At 42.9% G+C, this 18,111-nt stretch overlaps 1 protein-coding gene across 1 annotated transcript in view; it reads left to right on the top strand.

Moving 5' to 3' along the window:
• The first annotated feature begins 4,031 nt into the window (after positions 1 to 4,031).
• LOC147018711 (alpha-synuclein-like) overlaps positions 4,032 to 18,111 on the top strand; it is a 68,395-nt gene continuing 54,315 nt past the window's right edge. The window contains exon 1 of the mRNA XM_085898670.1: positions 4,032 to 4,293. Coding sequence (XP_085754796.1) covers positions 4,173 to 4,293 — 121 coding nt within the window. The 5' untranslated portion in view covers positions 4,032 to 4,172. The remainder of the gene's footprint in view (positions 4,294 to 18,111) is intronic.

Raw genomic sequence — 18,111 nt, 5'->3', positions numbered from 1 at the left:
GATCAAAGCTCAGGTCAATCGGATGAAAATTGATTATTATATCCTCGTGGAGGATCTCTGTCTTTCTCACGTTGTTGTTGTTCTTCTTCTTGTGGACTTTTTAGATCCTCGTGGAGGATCTCTAAGTCTAACTCGTGTTGTTGTTCTTCATCTTCTTCTTGTTGACTTTTTTGTTTCACAGCCCACAGTTTTCATTGAAACTTCCTGAAACTTGGCATATATATGTAAAAATACCCTGCACAGGCAGTAACCATCTCAGATTTTGAAAATTCCTCCAAGAAAAAATGTTATGATGTCAAAATATCATCTCATGTTGATAGGACACGGTGCTATGTCCTATCTCTGCTAATAGAAATCGCCTAAAAATTATCTCCGAAACTCGGCAAGCTTTTTGAATTCTGTTTGCGGGAATCGAACAGGGCATTAGCAGAGATGAATTACCACACATATGATACATCACTATGACGTCATATCATTTTTTTTATGACGTCATTCCTATTTTTTGACATTTTTTGTTTCACAACCCAGAGTTTTCATCAGATCTTCGTGAAACTAGCCATGTATATGCAGAAAGCCCACGCGCAGGCAGTAACCATCTCCGATTTTGGAAATTCTTCCGAGAAAAAAAGTTGACGTCGTAATATCGCCGCTAATGGAAATCGCCGAAACCATTATCTTCGAAACTAGGCAAGCTGTTTGAATTTTGTTTGCGGGAATCAAGCCGGGCATAAGCACAGATAATTTATCGCAAACCTGATACATCACAATGACGTCATATTCGTTTTTATGACGTCATCATGAAGAGGATGAGGATCTTAGCTCATTTGAGCTTGTATTTTAGATTGAAATTGATGATTTTCGAAGTTTGACCTTTAACCTTATGACCTCAAAAATAGTTGCTTTCCCAATTCATTTTTGGACTATGCAAATCCTGTTCAACCGTCAAGTTAATAGGATGTACATTGACGATTTTTCAGTTGAAATTTGATGATTTTAGAAGTTTGACCTTGAGTTGACTTTTGACATTTTGACCTCAAAAATAGTTGTTTTCCCACTTCAGTGATGGACTATGCAATAGCTGCTCAATTTCCAAGTTAATCGGGTGTAAATTGATTGTTTTTCAGATTGAAATTGATGATTTTAGAAGTTTGCCCTTGAGTTGACCTTTGACTTTTACATCTCAAAAATAGTTGGTTTCTCTATTCAGTTAAGCACTATGCAAATACTGTTTAATTATCAAGTCAATTGGATGAAAATTGATGATTTTTCAGATAAACATTGATGATTTTAGAAGTTTGACCTTGAGTTGACCTTCTTGACCTCAGAAATAGTTGGTTTCCAAATTCAGTTTTGCAACATGCAAATCCTGTTCAACTTTCAAGTCAATCTGATGAAAATTGAGGATTTTAGACATAACACCTTAGTTGTTGACCTTGGGCCTATGTTGACCTTTTGGTCAATGTTGAATTCAAAAATAATTGGCTGATTGAATTCATTGATCTGAAATCCACGACAAACTTCAAGTCAATCAGATAAATATTGAGGATTTTAGAAACCTCACCGAAAGGTGTTGACCTTTATACCTCAAAACATTAGGCTTCTTCCTTATGACAAACTCTACCATCTGGTGAAGTTTCGTGAAGATCGGTTTAAAATTGTGACCCGTAGGCGATCAGCAGACAGACAAACAGACAAGCCGGTAGGCGGCCATGGGTCGCTGAGCATCCAATGACCTTTGACTCCTGATCTGAGTTAATCTAGTACTATGTACTTACGAAATTGCAATCAAATCGGTTAACCCGTGTATGAGTAAGGGGGCTTTGAATGGTCATTTTGCCCGAACAATGCACTTCTTGACCTTTGACCCCTGACTTAGCCGAGATAGGTCAATATGTCCTGGAGCAAAGTTGTAGTACCCATTGAGTACTCTGTACCTATGAACTTTCATTCGTATCGGTTAACCCGTGTAGGAGCAAGGGTGCCTTGAATGGTAATTTCGCCCGAAAAATGCACTTAATGACCTTTGACCCATGACCTACTCGAGATAGGTCATTATGCAAATGAGCAAAGTTGTAGTACTCATTACGGTCTATAAGCATGTAAAGATTCATTCGGTTCAACCGTCATGGAGCTGGTGTACTTTGAATTTTCAGCGGGAATGCTCAATGGCCTTCGGACACCCAAGTTGAGAGGGTCACCATTTGGAAACTATAAGATATAGAAAAAAATGGATGCCATATAGTGGATAGAGAATCTCATTAAGATTATGCATACCAAATCTCATCGAGTTCCATCTACTCGGTATCATTTTGAATGAAAAGTACCGAAAATGCGGTTTGATATCGGAGATCCCCAAAGTTCGAGAGGGTGCTGTGGGTGAATATAGATATAAATCGAAAATCCGGCTCGATCGTTTGTGCACAATGCATTCCAGATGATGAGTGTGAATTTTCATGACCATCCAACCATAACCCGAATAGGAGTAGCATTTGGCACGAAGGCACCTCCAGCTCTCGCATATTATCGATTTTTGCCCTTTGACCCCTGACTTAAGCAATATCGGTCAATATGTCCCGAGGCAAAGTTGTAGTACACATTGCGTACTATGAACCTGCACAGTTTCATTCGTATCGCTGCACTCACCTGGTCGCTAGGGGGGCCTTCAATTTTCGGGCATACCCCATTTGTAGGGGGCGCTGCGGGTAAACTATTCCATATATCAGAAAAACCGGAATATATTTGGTAGAGTATCACCTGTAGATGATGCATGCCAAATTTCATAACCCTCCGTGTGATAATGGCTTTCGGAATTTATTTCGCGTGAATGGTACCGATTTTGAAGGTTTTTCGGCTGTTGCTAGGGAACCAAAGCGTCCCTAGTAACCATCACAATTTCGAAAGCACCCGGTCATAAGATGTACCTACCACCCGAGTTTGGTCAAAATCGGCCCACGTTTACTACCAATTATGCTGATGACAAACAAACAAACATCCAAATAAACAGACAATTACTGACAAAAAGGGTCACCTATTTCGGCGACCCAACAGAATGACAATAGGCGATAAAGACAGACAAACAGACAGAATGACAAAATCGACTGACCAATATACTTGAAAAACCTTCGATTTTGCAAGTAACAATATCACAATATCTAATCTCAAGCTCAAAAGTGCTCTGACATCGCAGTGAGAGCCGTCGTGTGCAGCCTGTGGCTGCTGGTTGCATCATTTTCTGGGGGCACAGCTGTGCCAAAGATGCAGTGTCCTCTATTACCAGCACACTGGAACCCATTTTTGCCAATCTCGAAAGGATGACAGGCTGAGTCAACCCACCTGGTGTTAATTCAACGGTAAAAAAAGAGGCTCTCGCTCAGGACCCTAAGATCCCAAGCCAGCCACCTCACCTGTTCAGCCAACACCAGTCTTCAAACTGTGATATGACATACATCATGTGGTATGACATGTTAGTTAACATGATTTCACACCAGGGACACTTCGACACGTGCTGTTGTGCCAAAATAAAATAAATTCAGCTTCGACATTCCCAGACTCCTTGATTTTGTTTTTTTTCGGCAATCCCTGGAATTTTTTTCCACTCTATCAACAAGTAAAGAGGACGAGCTCTCTAAATATGAGGGGATAGGCTGAGGGTAAGCATGGTGTTGGTTTAACGGTTAAAGTGGCTGGCTTAAGATCTTAGGGTCTTGAGTTTGAGCTCCTGCTGAGCCGTTGAAATAACACCAGGTGGGTTGATTCAGTCTGCCATCCTTATGAGGACGGCAAAATGAGTACCGGCTTATTGCTAACAGGGGCACTGCATCAGCAGCACAGCAGTGCTTACAGAAAGAAAGAATAAAATGATGCAACCAGCAGCCAAAGGCGACGTATGAAACAGCAACCATCGGCCGAAGGCGTATAATGAGGTGTATGAAATAAATGTAATTATACATGTAAATTGTGACCATTTCAACGTGAAACGTTTGACGTGATCATCCAGTGGAAACGATGAGACCAAGACCAGTGAGTGGGTAAAACCAGGTCCCACCTCCTCCTCCTCCTCTCCCTTTACGGTTTCACCCGTTCATCTCATTCTCCCGCCCACGAGAGAGAAAGACAGCCAGACAGGGGACAGAGGGAGGGACAGAGACGGAGAAGATCAGTATCAAGGAGCGATGGATGTACTGAAGAAGGGTCTGAGCATGGCGAAGGACGGGGTGGCCGCGGCCGCTGAGAAGACCAAGCAGAGCGTCGCGGACGCGGCGGAGAAGACAAAAGAGGGAGTGATGTTCGTGGGTACGTCCGTCCACACCACACGGCCGCTCGCAGTGGAGAGACTTCGTGGGATAAAAATGAATAACCGGTGGATGAACGGCAAGAACGAGGTGGACTGTTTGTTAATATCGGACCGTGCTTGACGTGTTTCGTTGCTATGGCAACGACGAAGGAAAACGTCTTTTCGAAGCAAAAAAAAAAACTATTAGAAGGAAATTCTGGGTTAATTTGATGTGCGTCGATGTGCCCGGGGATTGGTGCTTCGTTTGTACGTGCGGGCCGTGCGGTTTGCAATTTCGTGAACGTTGAGAGACGTGCACGGCGTCGATGTGACCTGTTGTCTCCTGCACACGCGTCACAAAGGCAACGAGTACGTGGCTTGTGGAATGGTGTGTTGCGTGCGACCTGACACCTGTTCGTGCCCGTCCCGATTTACGGCCGAAGTGCGCCCCCGTGTACAAGTGTGCCCCTCCAGTGATGCGCTCTGTTGCATCAGCCATCGGCGCTCGTGTAGTTATCGGTGCTCGTGCAGTCATTGGTACTCGTGTAGTCATCGGCGCTCATATAGTCTTTGGTGCTTGTGTAGTCTTTGGTGCTCGTGTAGTCATCGGTGCTCATATAGTCTTTGGTGCTTGTGTAGTCTTTGGTGCTCGTGTAGTCTTTGGTGCTCGTGTAGTCATCGGTACTCGTGTAATCATTGGTGCTCGTGTAGTCTTTGGTGCTCGTGTAGTCTTTGGTGCTCGTGTAAACATTGGTACTCGTGTAGTCATTGGTACTCGTGTAGTCATCGGTGCTCGTGTAGTCTTTCGTGCCCGTGTAGTCATCGGTGCTCGTATAGTCATCGGTGCTCGTGTAGTCTTTGGTGCTCTTGTAGTCATCGGTGCTCGTGTAGTCTTTGGTGCTGATGTAGTTATCGGCACTCGTGTGGTCATCGGTGCTCATGTAGTCATCGGCGCTCGTGTAGTCTTTGGTGCTCATGTAGTCTTTGGTGCTCGTGTATTCATCGGTGCTCCTGTAGTCATCGGTGCTCATGTAGTCATTGTTGCTCGTGTCGTCATCGTTGCTCGTGTAGTCTTTGGTGCTCGTGTCGTCATCGGCGCTCGTGTAGTCATCGGTGCTCGTGTAGTCTTTGGTGCTCATGTAGTCATCGGTGCTCCTGTAGTCATCAGTGCTCGTGTAGTCATCGGTGCTCATGTAGTCATCGTTGCTCGTGTAGTCTTTGGTGCTCGTGTAGTCATCGGTGCTCGTGTAGTCATCGGTGCTCGTGTAGTCATCGTTGCTCTTGTAGTCTTTAGTGCTCGTGTAGTCATCGTTGCTCGTGTAATTGTGGATTCTTTTGGGTAGTCGATCGAGTAGAAAAAAAAATCTCAACAAAATATTTTTGAGATTTTTTTTTTCTACCCTTATTGTCGGGTTTTCCGTGTGTGTGTGTGTGTGTGTGTGTGTGTGTGTGTGTGTGTGTGTGTGTGTGTCTGCAACGCGAGGCTCCACAGCACAAACCAGCAAACCGATTTCGATAAAACTTGGCGATCAGGTGCCATATGGGCTGGGAGTGTGCGAGTTTGAGTTTCGTTGCCTAGCAACGGGACTTTGAAATTTTTGAAAAATCATAAAAAAATTATTTTTTCGAAAATCAAAAATCGTCTTCCAGGCTTTTATGCGCACTATAATCAACCTCTTTGTCAAAAAATTTCCAGCCGGATCCTATGAAAACTGTCGGAGAAGATAGACTTTGAATGAACCCTGGTCGAAAACAATAAAAAAACGAAGTTAGTTATATCTTAGAGACTGTGAGTCAGATATACATGAAACTGGTATGGTAGGTTCATGGTATGTCCTAGTTATGTGTGAGAAAGAACCGTTGCTATGGACCCCTCCGTTGCCTAGCAACGGCCGAAAAACCTCTAAATGTGGGGGTATTTTAACGAAAAAACAATCTGCAGCATTAACCCTTGAAGCTAGAATCATGAATTTTCTTGTGCTTAATCCTCAGGTCATTCCCCATCGAACGGGCCCATCGCGTCAGGTTATATTGGGTAGCCGACTACCCATGGCCGCCTACCGGTTTGTTTTATTCTTTTCTACATCCAGCTCTTACAACCAAACCCTCTACTGTACTGAGCTCATTAGAATTGTTGTTATTGCTGTTACTATTATTATTTACTAATATTTTAAAATCATCCTACCAATGTTGTGTTTCTTTTAATGTCACAAATTATTTGACATGAAAAACAGATTCAAGGCTGAGCATGTGTGGTTCTATTTTGGTCTCTGCACTCAGGAGCATGTGCAACCACTTTAATTATGAATACTAGAAACACCCTACGCTCCCTCCGGGAGTAGTCTGGAGAGGTTGGGTGGGGGGTATTGGGGAAGGGAGGCAAATTTACTCTCTTCGGTGGCTCGTAATCACCCCTGTCTCCAGCAGGGATCAGTAAACCACTTGCACTGTGCCACTATGTATACAGGCGAAAATTGTGTCGTCTATCCCTCCCTCTCACAGGGGTATTGTGACCCTGACCTGAACCTGGGTAATTCCAGCATGTATGCAAAATCAGTATTCATTATTTTCAACACCTGAATACCTCCACCCACACTAAATCAATGATTTCCCAGGTGCAACTTCTATTTCATGATGACTTTTTTTTCGAATTAATCTTTCTTATCAGAGTTTTTGAAAATTTGCTACCCCTCCCCCCAAAAGTTTTTTAAGAAAAAATATTCTAAATATTTTTCTGGGGTTGAAAATTGCTGAGAAGAACAGACAGACATGTGACTGGTCAGTTTTATTAGGTTCCTGAATGGGTGTAAGTGTATCTAATTAAAATTGGCAATGCAGCACGTGATGTCTGTGTAATGTTGACTTGTTGCTGATATGTCCCAAACAAATATGATGTAGGTCATACACCAAACACATCACCTACACACTCACTGGACCTATTAAAAATACAATCGCCAGTTCTAAACAAAATATATATATATATATATATATATATATATATATATATATATATATATATATATATATATATATATATATATATATATATATATAACAGCTCGGTCGGTGTATATAATGCTTATGCTGTATGTACTCTGGATGGGTTTAAACACCAGAATTTATGGAAAGGCTTATACAACGGTATTTACGGTATGGTTTACACTATGTTATGTGTCCACCTTAAGAAGCGAGTGCATCAGTCACCCAGAGGATGTCATGGTTGAAAATAAATAATGACACAATGTGCCCTGTGTGTTGTTTTATGGGAGAAAAGAGCACATGACAAGAGACAAAGGGATAATTGTATAATTAATATTTAGTAATCCCCACTGTCCACCTTAAAACCAATAATACGACTTAAAAGCAACATGAAATGACTTTCTGAAGAATCCCCAAATTAATAAAATACAAACGTCCCAGATATCACTGCAGCTATGAGTAAACTCACGACTCTCGAGGTGGCAACTTATCTCAGGTAACCAGTTTGTAAAATAAACCCCAGCAGGTTATAAAAGAGTGAAGGGTTGGATGTGAAGACATTCAAAAGGATCTTGTCCAGTGGGTGCGCACAGGATGAATCTGACAGGCCAATCACATCACAAAAGTCCTCAGAGGGTGAAAGCCTTGTAACACCAGAGTATAGAGAAGAACCTGAGTCCAAAGGTCATGCTGCTTCAGAGAGAGGTTGAGTTCAGGAGCTCCACAATGTGAAGGACAATGTATACTGGAAGCAGATGAGAAGAGAGTGAAGGAATAGGCAGGCAGCCCTCTCGATGCAGTAAGCGAGGAGATGCCTGCCTTGCAGTCATCTCCGAGACAACAGCAGGGCAGTAGATTCGATGAGTGGACCGATCAGTAGATTGGAGCGACCAACATACATCGAGGTGAAGTTGGTTCGTTGGAGTCGGGGGAATGGGGTTGCTGAAGCATCCGAGGCTCAGCACACAGTAGACTTACGATTCCTCCTTTACTGTTTGAGTCGGTTTTGTAATGAATTTATTTCATGAAATTCAGTGATCAGCAGCTGTTCCTTTTCCATCTACATACTTCCTCTCTCCTGTCTCATAACGCAAACTGTTGGTGCCTCTTACATTAAGAGTTGTTTATCGTTGTCATGGCCAATGCAGCTGCTCTCGGTGTCTCTTATCTTGTTTTGTTGCCATTGCTGAGATGCCATTGGTTTGCTGTCCTTGTTGAGGCAAATTCAGCCTTGGAAAGGTTCATTGTGACGCAACTGTAGTTTCGACAGCCAAAACAATTATTTTATCTTGTACAATTGACTGAACCTTCACCACATTACAATTAACTTTCACCCACAGAACAATTAAATGTTATACTGGTCTGTAACCCTCTAGTGAAACACCGTAACACAATTAATATTTCGGTTACAACTGTAGCTTTAGTTAAATGAGGAAAACCATTAGTTTGGTACTAAATTAGAGGTTTTAAGGCATATTGATGCAGATGAGCTTGCGGTAGTTATCTACTGTACACGGCGTTATAACGGAACGTAAAATGACTTTAAACGAGTATATTCTTTCATAGATCAGCGTCTTCATAACGAAACAACATTAACCAGGACGATGTTAAGCGAGGAATTGATGTACATTGTTGACCTCACTAAATTCCCATTCACCGAAGGAAATCTCGATGCATTTCAAAAAGCTCGCAACAATTGTGTGTCCACTCTCAGGAGAGCCAGAAAACACCATCTGTCCAACTTCAAGATTGAACTTTCAAACTTATCTCCCTCCTCTAAAACTTGGTGGTGCCTTGATAAGTCTGCTCTGGTGTATACGCTCCTTCCACCCCTTTCCACACTTCAAATGTAACCACAGCCGACTCCGCGAGTGAGAAGGCAGAATGTCACAATTCTGTGTTGGCTTTCAAATTTTGTTTCCCCAACCCCTTGCTCTCTGTACCCACTCCACCTAGCCATACGACTGCTCCTGGACTCTGTCTCTTTTGCACCTGAGAATGTGGAGAAGTTTCTGTCAACCCTCGACTCTGACTCTGCAACTGGATCGGAACTCTGCAACGAAGCAATAATCAGCTCATGTGTCCTAAAAACCTGCTCTGCCGCTTTTGCACATTCTCTCTGCCCAATGTTCTTGTGTTCTATCATTTTCTATCATTTTCCCTAGGTCATCATCCATCTTCTTGGAAATCAGCCAACATCACTGCATTACATAAAAAGGTGTAAAATCTGATCTCCTTAACCACAGACCTATCTGTTAACTTCCAATCATCAGCAAGGCCGAAGGATCCATCATTGCAATTGATATGAAATCCTTCCTTTTCTCTCACAGCCTCATCGCAGATCACCAATTTGGATTCAGACAAGGTCACTCCACCTTGGACATGTTGCTTCTACTCACCCAACAATGGATGGAAGCTCTCTTTGTCAGACATAAGACCAGGGCCATCTCTCTGGACATATCTTATGCTTTTGATACAGTCTGGCATCCTGCCTTACTCTCCAAACTATCTGCCTATAGCATCCAAGGCCAATTTTCCTGACTTCCTCTACTATCAAAGCCAACATGTGGCTCTCAATGGAATCCATTCATCTCCTCATCCTGTCAAGGCTGCAGTGCCCCAAAGCAGTGTTCTGCGCCCAGTCCTGTTTCTGATCTTCATTTATGATCTCTGACTCTCTTTGAAAATCCCCTTTATCTATTTGGTGATGTCATAGCACCGTGTCTTGTCATTGGTTGACAGATAAATGGCCGTAACTTGGGAACCGCTTGTCCGATTAATGTCAAACCTTGAAAAGGCACATACTAAGGTCCCCAGCGTCGATTGTGATGTCATTCGTGATGTCATAGCGCCGTGTCTTGTCATTGGCTGACAGATAAATGGCCGTAACTTCGGAACCGCTTGTCCGATTAATATCAAACTTTGAAAAGGCACATACAAAGGTCCCCAGCGTCGATTGTGACGTCAATCGTGCATGAAAAGTGCATGAAAAAATCGAAAAATCAATCGTGCATGAAATAAATAAATAAATAAATAAACATTAATTGTGATGTCATTCGTGATGTCATAGCACCGTGTCTTGTCATTGGTTGACAGATAAATGGAAATAATAAATAAATAAATAAATAAACAAACATTAATTCTGACGTCATTTGTGATGTCATAGCACCATGTTTTGTCATTGGTCGACAGATAAATGGCCCTAACTTGGGAACCGCTCGTCCGATTGATATCAAACCTCGAAAAGGCACATCCGCGGGGCCCCTGCAATATTCCTGGCAAGTTTTAATCCGATCGGACTGGCGGTCGACGAGAAACTGCGGTCGCATACAGACAGACACACACACACACACACACACACACACACACACACACACACACACACACACACACACACACACACACACACACACACACACACACATTGCTGGAATTATAGATAGATTATCATACTATCATGGAGCTATGGTATATGTGGGTACTGATGTAGCCAAGACTCCAGGGATTCCATTTCTCATACATTAGAAAAACCTGCTCCCTTCAGGAGCATTGACAAGTCGTCCGTTTTTTGTGCCCAGAACCTGACACAGGGTACCACCAACAAGTATGCAAAATTTGATGGAAATCAGGCAAAAATCGTAATCGCCCCTCCTATGTGGTGGGGGGTGGGGGGGAGATCTTGTACATTAGACCTGACCCTGGGTGGTACCAACATATATGCAAAATTTGGTGGAGATCAGGACAGCCCTGTGTTTTTCTGTGATTTTAAGATGTACGAGCACATTACCCATAGGGTGATTACACATCACCCCCTACAGTCACTCACACACACATACACAAACACACACACACACACACACACACACACACACACACACACACACACACACACACACACACACACACACACACACACACACACACACTAACATTTTTACTGTAAATTCACACATGCAATTCTGACAACTCTTCAACAAAAAGCCTATGGTTCACCCTCCCAACTCTGTCTCATCTTTGCTTCCTCCACCCCCCCCTCTATACCTCTCGACCCCTTAGACCCCCCCCTCCCAGAATCCCTGAACCCCCCCCAGAAGTCCCTTGAAACCCCCTAAATCCAATAAGATCATCCATCCATCGGGACCATACTCTGTGCAGAGCATTGGTGCTGCCGAAGCAGTCTCCTTGGCTCTTGGGCACAATCCTGGACGGGTCGCCACTCCAACACAGGACCCCAGCAAGCTGGCACTCATTTTGCCAACCTCGGAGGGATGACAGGCAGAGTCAACCACACCTGATATTAGTTCAACAGCCAAGTGAGATTTGAACTCAGGATCCAAGGATCACAAGCCCACCACCCTAACCATTAAGCCAACACCAGGTACAATAAGACCCTTAATAAGTTCAAACACCACTAAGAGCCCAAAAGACCACCAAGATAATAATTATATTCAAGCTTTTCTATTTAACAAATGAGAAACACAATTCCTAGCTTTAATATCACCAGGAGATGTGAAAGTTTTATTTACATACCCACTATAACTTGACCCCACAAAATAATATTAAGCATCATTATTGTCTATGGAAATGTATAATACCCTTTTTTAATATCACACAGGAAAATGATAAGTTTAGTTATAATCCCTTGAGTGAATACAAAACTAAACAATCCCACGCGGAGTATACAGTACGAAATTTCTCAGACACTGTGTATTCTGAAATTACTCGCCTTATGAAAGAACAAGGTGATAAACGAAAAATATTGTTGCAGTTGTGGAAAGACCACAGGGAGTTGTATTTAATACATACAATAACCTGGAGTTTAGATATTTCCATCGTGATTTTGTTTAGTTTGGTCCCCATCCCCTGATAATGAGACAGGGAAATGTGTTTTGATTATACTTAGAACCTTCTCCATTGTTCTCTTCCTCATTCTCAAACCTTCATTCTCCAACTCCGTATTTAAACCTCATTCCTAAACTCTCATTTTCCAACTCCGCAGCATTCAAACCTCATTCCCAAACATTCATTCCGAAACACCCATCCTCAAATTATCCATTTTCTGACACCTGCACTTGAAACTCCTTTCTGATGCTTCATTTCTAAACCACATTCTCAAACCACTTCACCTTACCAGTATTTGACCAAATAATCACCATTCCAGTGTTGCAATTGTTGTATTCTTCACCGTTCTGGCATTCCAGTCATCGCGGATCAAGCGATGCGTTCCCAAAGCGCCACACTCCCATGCTCCAGAGACGAATCTCAGCAACTGGATCACAGTGCACCACAGCCAATCAGTGTTGGTTGCCAAAAGCAGACAGATTGAAGACACAGTCCAGGGACAATAAACACTCCCTGATGAAGTAGTGTGCATAAAGAGTTAATGTACAGTTCGAGCACAGTATAGTCTAGGAGAAGAGAGCAGTCCAAATGTGGTGCAGAGTGGAACGGCACTGCAGGCTGAGTTCCTAGTCCAGAAGCTGAGGGAGTTTGCGCCCTGAGGGAGGGAGACCTGGCCGGGTTAACCGGGCTTCCATAAAACCAGACGGAACAAGAAGGCACCAAGCAGAAAGCAAAGTGCTCTGAGCGAAACGCAAAGGCACCAAGCAAAGCGCCAAGTAGGATGGGTGCTGACCAAGCCATGGGAGAACTGACTCCCTCAAATGCCTTTACACACACACACACACACACACACACACACACACACACACACACACACACACACACACACACACACACACACACACACACACACACACACACACACACACACACACACACACACACACACACACACACACCATAAACCCTTGCATCTTCTCGCACATATACCTCATTGACTCACACTGTTGTGGAGCATCAGTTTGACAGCGCACCTCCCACCTGCATCTCTCACTCACCTACATCTACAACTCATTGAGACCCACATGGGCTAGCCAGTCCACATATGGGTGAGAAAAGGATCACCAACACACTCTGACTTCTTCTTCTTCCTCTTTCTCATCTTGTTCTTCGTTATGTCCACTTTCTCTCTTTAATTTCACCGGATCTATGAGGCGTCTATGTCTTGCCTTGCAAGCGATAAGGTTGACTATATAAGGGGTTCTTTTGAGTGCTAGGGGCTAAGACTTTTTCTAATATGACACTGCAATCTCCTGTAACTACGTGTCCTTCAATATCAGACTTGATATTTCCAAACCTGCTCGGTGTCTGTTTCCTCCATTGGTGAGATATAGCATGTCATAAGTAGACCGGAGGTTGTACCCCATTGATTCGCGATTCTAGCTGAGCCGACGTCCCACTTACGGTTCCACTCATCCATATGTGATTAATAGATAAAGGTGGGGGTGTTGAGAGCACGGTTCCCCATCAGGGATAACTAAATCACCAGAAGGATAATGCGAGATGTGGGCGCTGCCACTCCCTACCAGGTTTTCACTGACAGGCCCGTAACAATATCATAAATATTTAAAAGCATGCTTCAAAATCAACTATTAGGCTTAAAAATAATTATGAAGTTGATTTCACAATTGATAATTAATTCATTTGGAGAATAAAACCCATATTGACCAGGGACCATAAAACCCATATCATTAAAAAGGTCTTTGTCTGAGGGGTTCCAGTTATATATATTTTTTCCATTACCAATGACCTTGGATGTTTTTCTTATATCATTTACCTTATTATATGCTGATGTCAGGGGTGAAGTATACGCATACCTCCGGGGGGTTTCCTTCCCTTTGGTGTACGTATGTTGTTCGTGGTGCCGGACTCAGTGCATTCTCTAACGACTGCAATCCAAGCTTTGAGCTTCACGAGTCTGAACGAACGTACAGATCAGCTACCACTCAAATGGATCTTTGTCAGTTGGTGTCTGTGACTTCTGAGTGGCTTTACAATGACCACATCAACAGTGTACTGTTTATGAAACTTGTATTTCAAATAAACAGACACAAAGTCAAATGAGGAAGTTCACCATCACATACAATGTCCAACTCCGATTCCCACATTGAGTTATTTCCACTGCACAGTGTCCCAGTCCTGCCGGCACAACTCATGTGTGTTCACCTCGTCCTCCGAGGCTGTCGATCCTTCAATTCCCGGCGCAGTGTTCTCTCTCGTACGATGGCCCGTCCAGGTTGATTTCAAGAGCTCAAAGGAATTTTTTCCCAAGACATAATCTTAATGAGTTTTAAACAACCTGATTGAGATAGGCTCCATGCATTAACAAGCTCTCTGGACATTAATCCCTCGTTCACTCATCAGAGTTAAATGGAGCACGGGGACGATCAAAACTCATGGCTCATCACATGTCACCCGTCTCTCTACATCTCCCTCTCGCATACGCGGTTTATGTAGTATCACAGAACAATCCCGTGCCTTCCAGCAAATGTGCTTCTCGTCGATACTGGAAGTTTCATTTGAGAACGTTCCAGCACCTTCACAAATCTCACCAGGCAATTTACAGTACAATACTGCCATCTACAGTCAAAATTATCTCATTACATGAAGTTGTTTATATTACAATTTACCGATCCATGCTAAACGAACTTTATAACATGTAACCGTCAATTTTAATCATTCATTTACAGGCATTTACGGGTACTTAAATTTACCATAGCATCTCGCTTTTAACTGACAGCTGTTTTTTTACTGAAGAATTGTGAGATGATGGAATCTTGCCAGATTGTGAATGAAAACATCCATCATTATTTACTTTTAACGATGTGTATATAGTACTGCCACAGCATCACGAAGAGAATAATTGGTTTTGTGTCGTTAATTGGCATAATTAGTCTGTGCATGGTGTTACGGAATAGTACAACAGAATTGTGCTGGAGGTGAAAGTTAATTGTTTCACGAGAATATTATAATCCAGTAATCTATAATAATAGTAATAATAAGAGTGTGTGTGTGTGAGTTTGTGTGTGTGTGTGTGTGTGTGTGTGTGTGTGTGTGTGTGTCAGTTTGGTCAGTGTGTCTCCTCCATATCTCCAAAACCATGAAACCTAACGGCCTGAAACTTTGCAGGCTTACGAAGGGTACTCCAAAGGAGTACATGAATGAAAATGCGGTGTTTGGGATGATTTAAACACCCCTTTTGAAGATAATTAACGGCCTTATTTCATTATCCTTCATCAAGGCATCATCCTTGGTCAGCCCCTGAGTTAGCCCTCTGTCAGCTTGCTGGGGTCTTAATTCGCCATTTTGTTTGGCCTGCTCAACGAAGCCTTGACTTGGAACAGGCAGCAAAGGTTTCTTAACAATAAAGCGCTCAATTTTTTATTTCACTTTCCTCACTCATATTATTGAATGCCTCATCATCATGAGGATCATCGGACGAATCGCTGGATACATCACAATGCTTACAAACAAATGTCCGGAGACACCAGCACTCATGCTTTTATTTTGTTTTGGCAGATGTGATAAGCTCTGGAGTCTCTTAACCTGAGCATAATTTCAAATTTTAAATTGTGGAATTGATCTTAACAGCAGTTCTGACTGCTAAGAAAGTGTTCATTTGTCCAATTCAGACATTGTTTGAAACTCCGAGCATCTCTGAGTGTTCGTGCTATTATTTCATTTCCACACATGCAATAAGCTCGAGAATCTCTGAACCTGAACCGAATTTCAAAATTTAAACTGCGGAATTGGCCTTAATGTTCATTTGTCCAATTCATACATTGTTTGACACGCCGGGTGGTGTTTAATATGACTGATCAGTGACCGCTAATCACGTGCCAAGCCTGTCATTCCTTATCAATAGTTTTGTTTAAGTGCTTGCTTGAGTGCTTAAGCCACTTGGCGAGCGCTCTACAAGCTGTTTGGATGTTCGTTCACAACACAATCAAAAATACATCGACTGACATACTAAGTTCTGGCCCCACCTCCCTGTGTTGCGCACCGCAGTGTCTTGCAGTGCCAAGCCTACCATTCTTTATCAACAGTTCGATGGAAGGAAGGATGCATGGAAGGGATAGATGGATGGAGGGAAAGATGGATGGGATGGAGGGAAGGGATTGAGCGAAGAGGTGGTTGTATAAATAGATGAAAGGGATGGATGGATGGATGAATAGATGGACCAAACCGATATTTGTAAGCCATGGTGATATGGTAGACGGCGGTGTAAATGACTCTTTTTTTAAATCGCAGCTGTTGTCGTTTTTGAAAGGAAAATTACAAATTGACATTCAAGGCAATGTTAGGTGATAATTAATGTAAATGAAGTACAGTACATATAAGCATGTGTTCTGTTGTCTTAGTTAAATCTGGAAAAAGTTAATTATGTGACCTTCACCTCGGAGTGGTCATGCTGAGCAACGCTCAAAGACACATCCTCTGGTGGAGTACTTTAGAGGTTATTATGGGAGAGTTGTTTCCAAAACTCAAGCTCATTGCAGTTGCTGCAGGGAATGTAATGGCAGACGAAGGAACAGCAGGGTAGAACTCATTCATCATTCATTCCTTACACCTTGTGTTCACTCTGTGAGATTGGAATATCATGTGTTCATGAACAACTGTAGAATTTGCTGTGAATCCACTTTCCATCCCATCCATCCATCCCTTCCCTCTATCCATCCATTCCCTCTATCCATCCTTTCCATCCATCCCATCTATCCCTTCCCTCCCCTCCATCCATCCATCACTTTCCCCAATCTCTTTGTCCTTGCTTCCCTATCCCCCCTTCCTCTCTCTAACCCCTTTCTCACCCCGGTAACAACTTTCATGAAGTGATAAACAATTGGTGGTTGTGATAAGTTCCCACAGATGGTTGTGTTGTGGTTTGGAGGTGGTTATGTTGTGCTGTGTTGTTTGTGTTTTGTTTTGAGCCTAGAGTGTTGCGGAGTGTGCAGGTTGGATGTATGGGTACTTTTTTGGCATTCTGGTTCGATTCCGTGGTTTGAAATTTGGGATTCGGCTTGGGTTGAGAGATTCTGGGGCTTATCACATTTTGTTCGTAAAACATGTGTTGAAATTAAATAAAGGCACAAAACACTGGCATCTCCAGGTGTTTATAAGAATTTCAGCTGTGGTGCGATGGGCTTTCGGGTCTTCTGGCCTGAGCCAGGTTTTGGGGTCTTGATTGTGGTGTTGGGCTTGTTAGCAGCTTTGGCTGCTGGTTTGCATGTTCTTTGGCATGAAAGTGTGCAAAAGATATAAAATACCTACAGTTTGCATCATAAGACAGGAGGAAGGGACATGTAGAAGGAAAGGAGGCCCACCTGCTGTGTACTGAATTTCATGTGGCAGAATTCATTAAAAAAAACCAACTCCACTAGTAAAGGCAGAATCAGGAGCCTTTTGCACGTGAACCTGGAATTCCAGGCCTGACCTGGCCTGGAATGGTTCAGGGGCTCTGTTCCCTGTCTAAAGAACCAGCTTCACCCTGCCTTATGCTGGTCACTCATATCTACTCGTTGGTTTAATCGTTGAATTTGCTGCCCTGCTGTTGTCTCTGAGATGACTTCAAAGCAGGCATCTCCTCACTGGCTGCATCGAGAGGGCAGCCTGCCTGTTCCTTCACTCTCTCCTCACCTGCTGCCAACACACATTGTCCTAAACAGCATGCAGTCCCAAATTCAACAGTATCACACAGCTTGATCTGTGGACTCTGGTTCATCTGCATACTTCAGTGATACAAGGCTTTACCCTGTGAGGGCTTTTGCAATGCGATTGACCTGTCGGATTCATCTTGTGTGCTCCTACTGGACAAGATCCTTTCAAACGTGTTCACAGCTGACCCTTCACCCATTTATAACCTGCTGGAGTTTGTTACAAACTGGTTAACTGATATAATTTTCCACCTTGAAAGTCATGAGTTAATTCATACCTGCATTGATATCTGTGATGTTTGTACT

The sequence above is a fragment of the Eptatretus burgeri genome, chromosome 10 (assembly GCF_056783735.1).
Source record: "Eptatretus burgeri isolate ZD-2024b chromosome 10, Ebu_testis_v1, whole genome shotgun sequence".
NCBI classification, from domain to species: Eukaryota; Metazoa; Chordata; class Myxini; order Myxiniformes; family Myxinidae; genus Eptatretus; species Eptatretus burgeri.
This window is presented reverse-complemented; position numbering and strand designations above follow the sequence as displayed.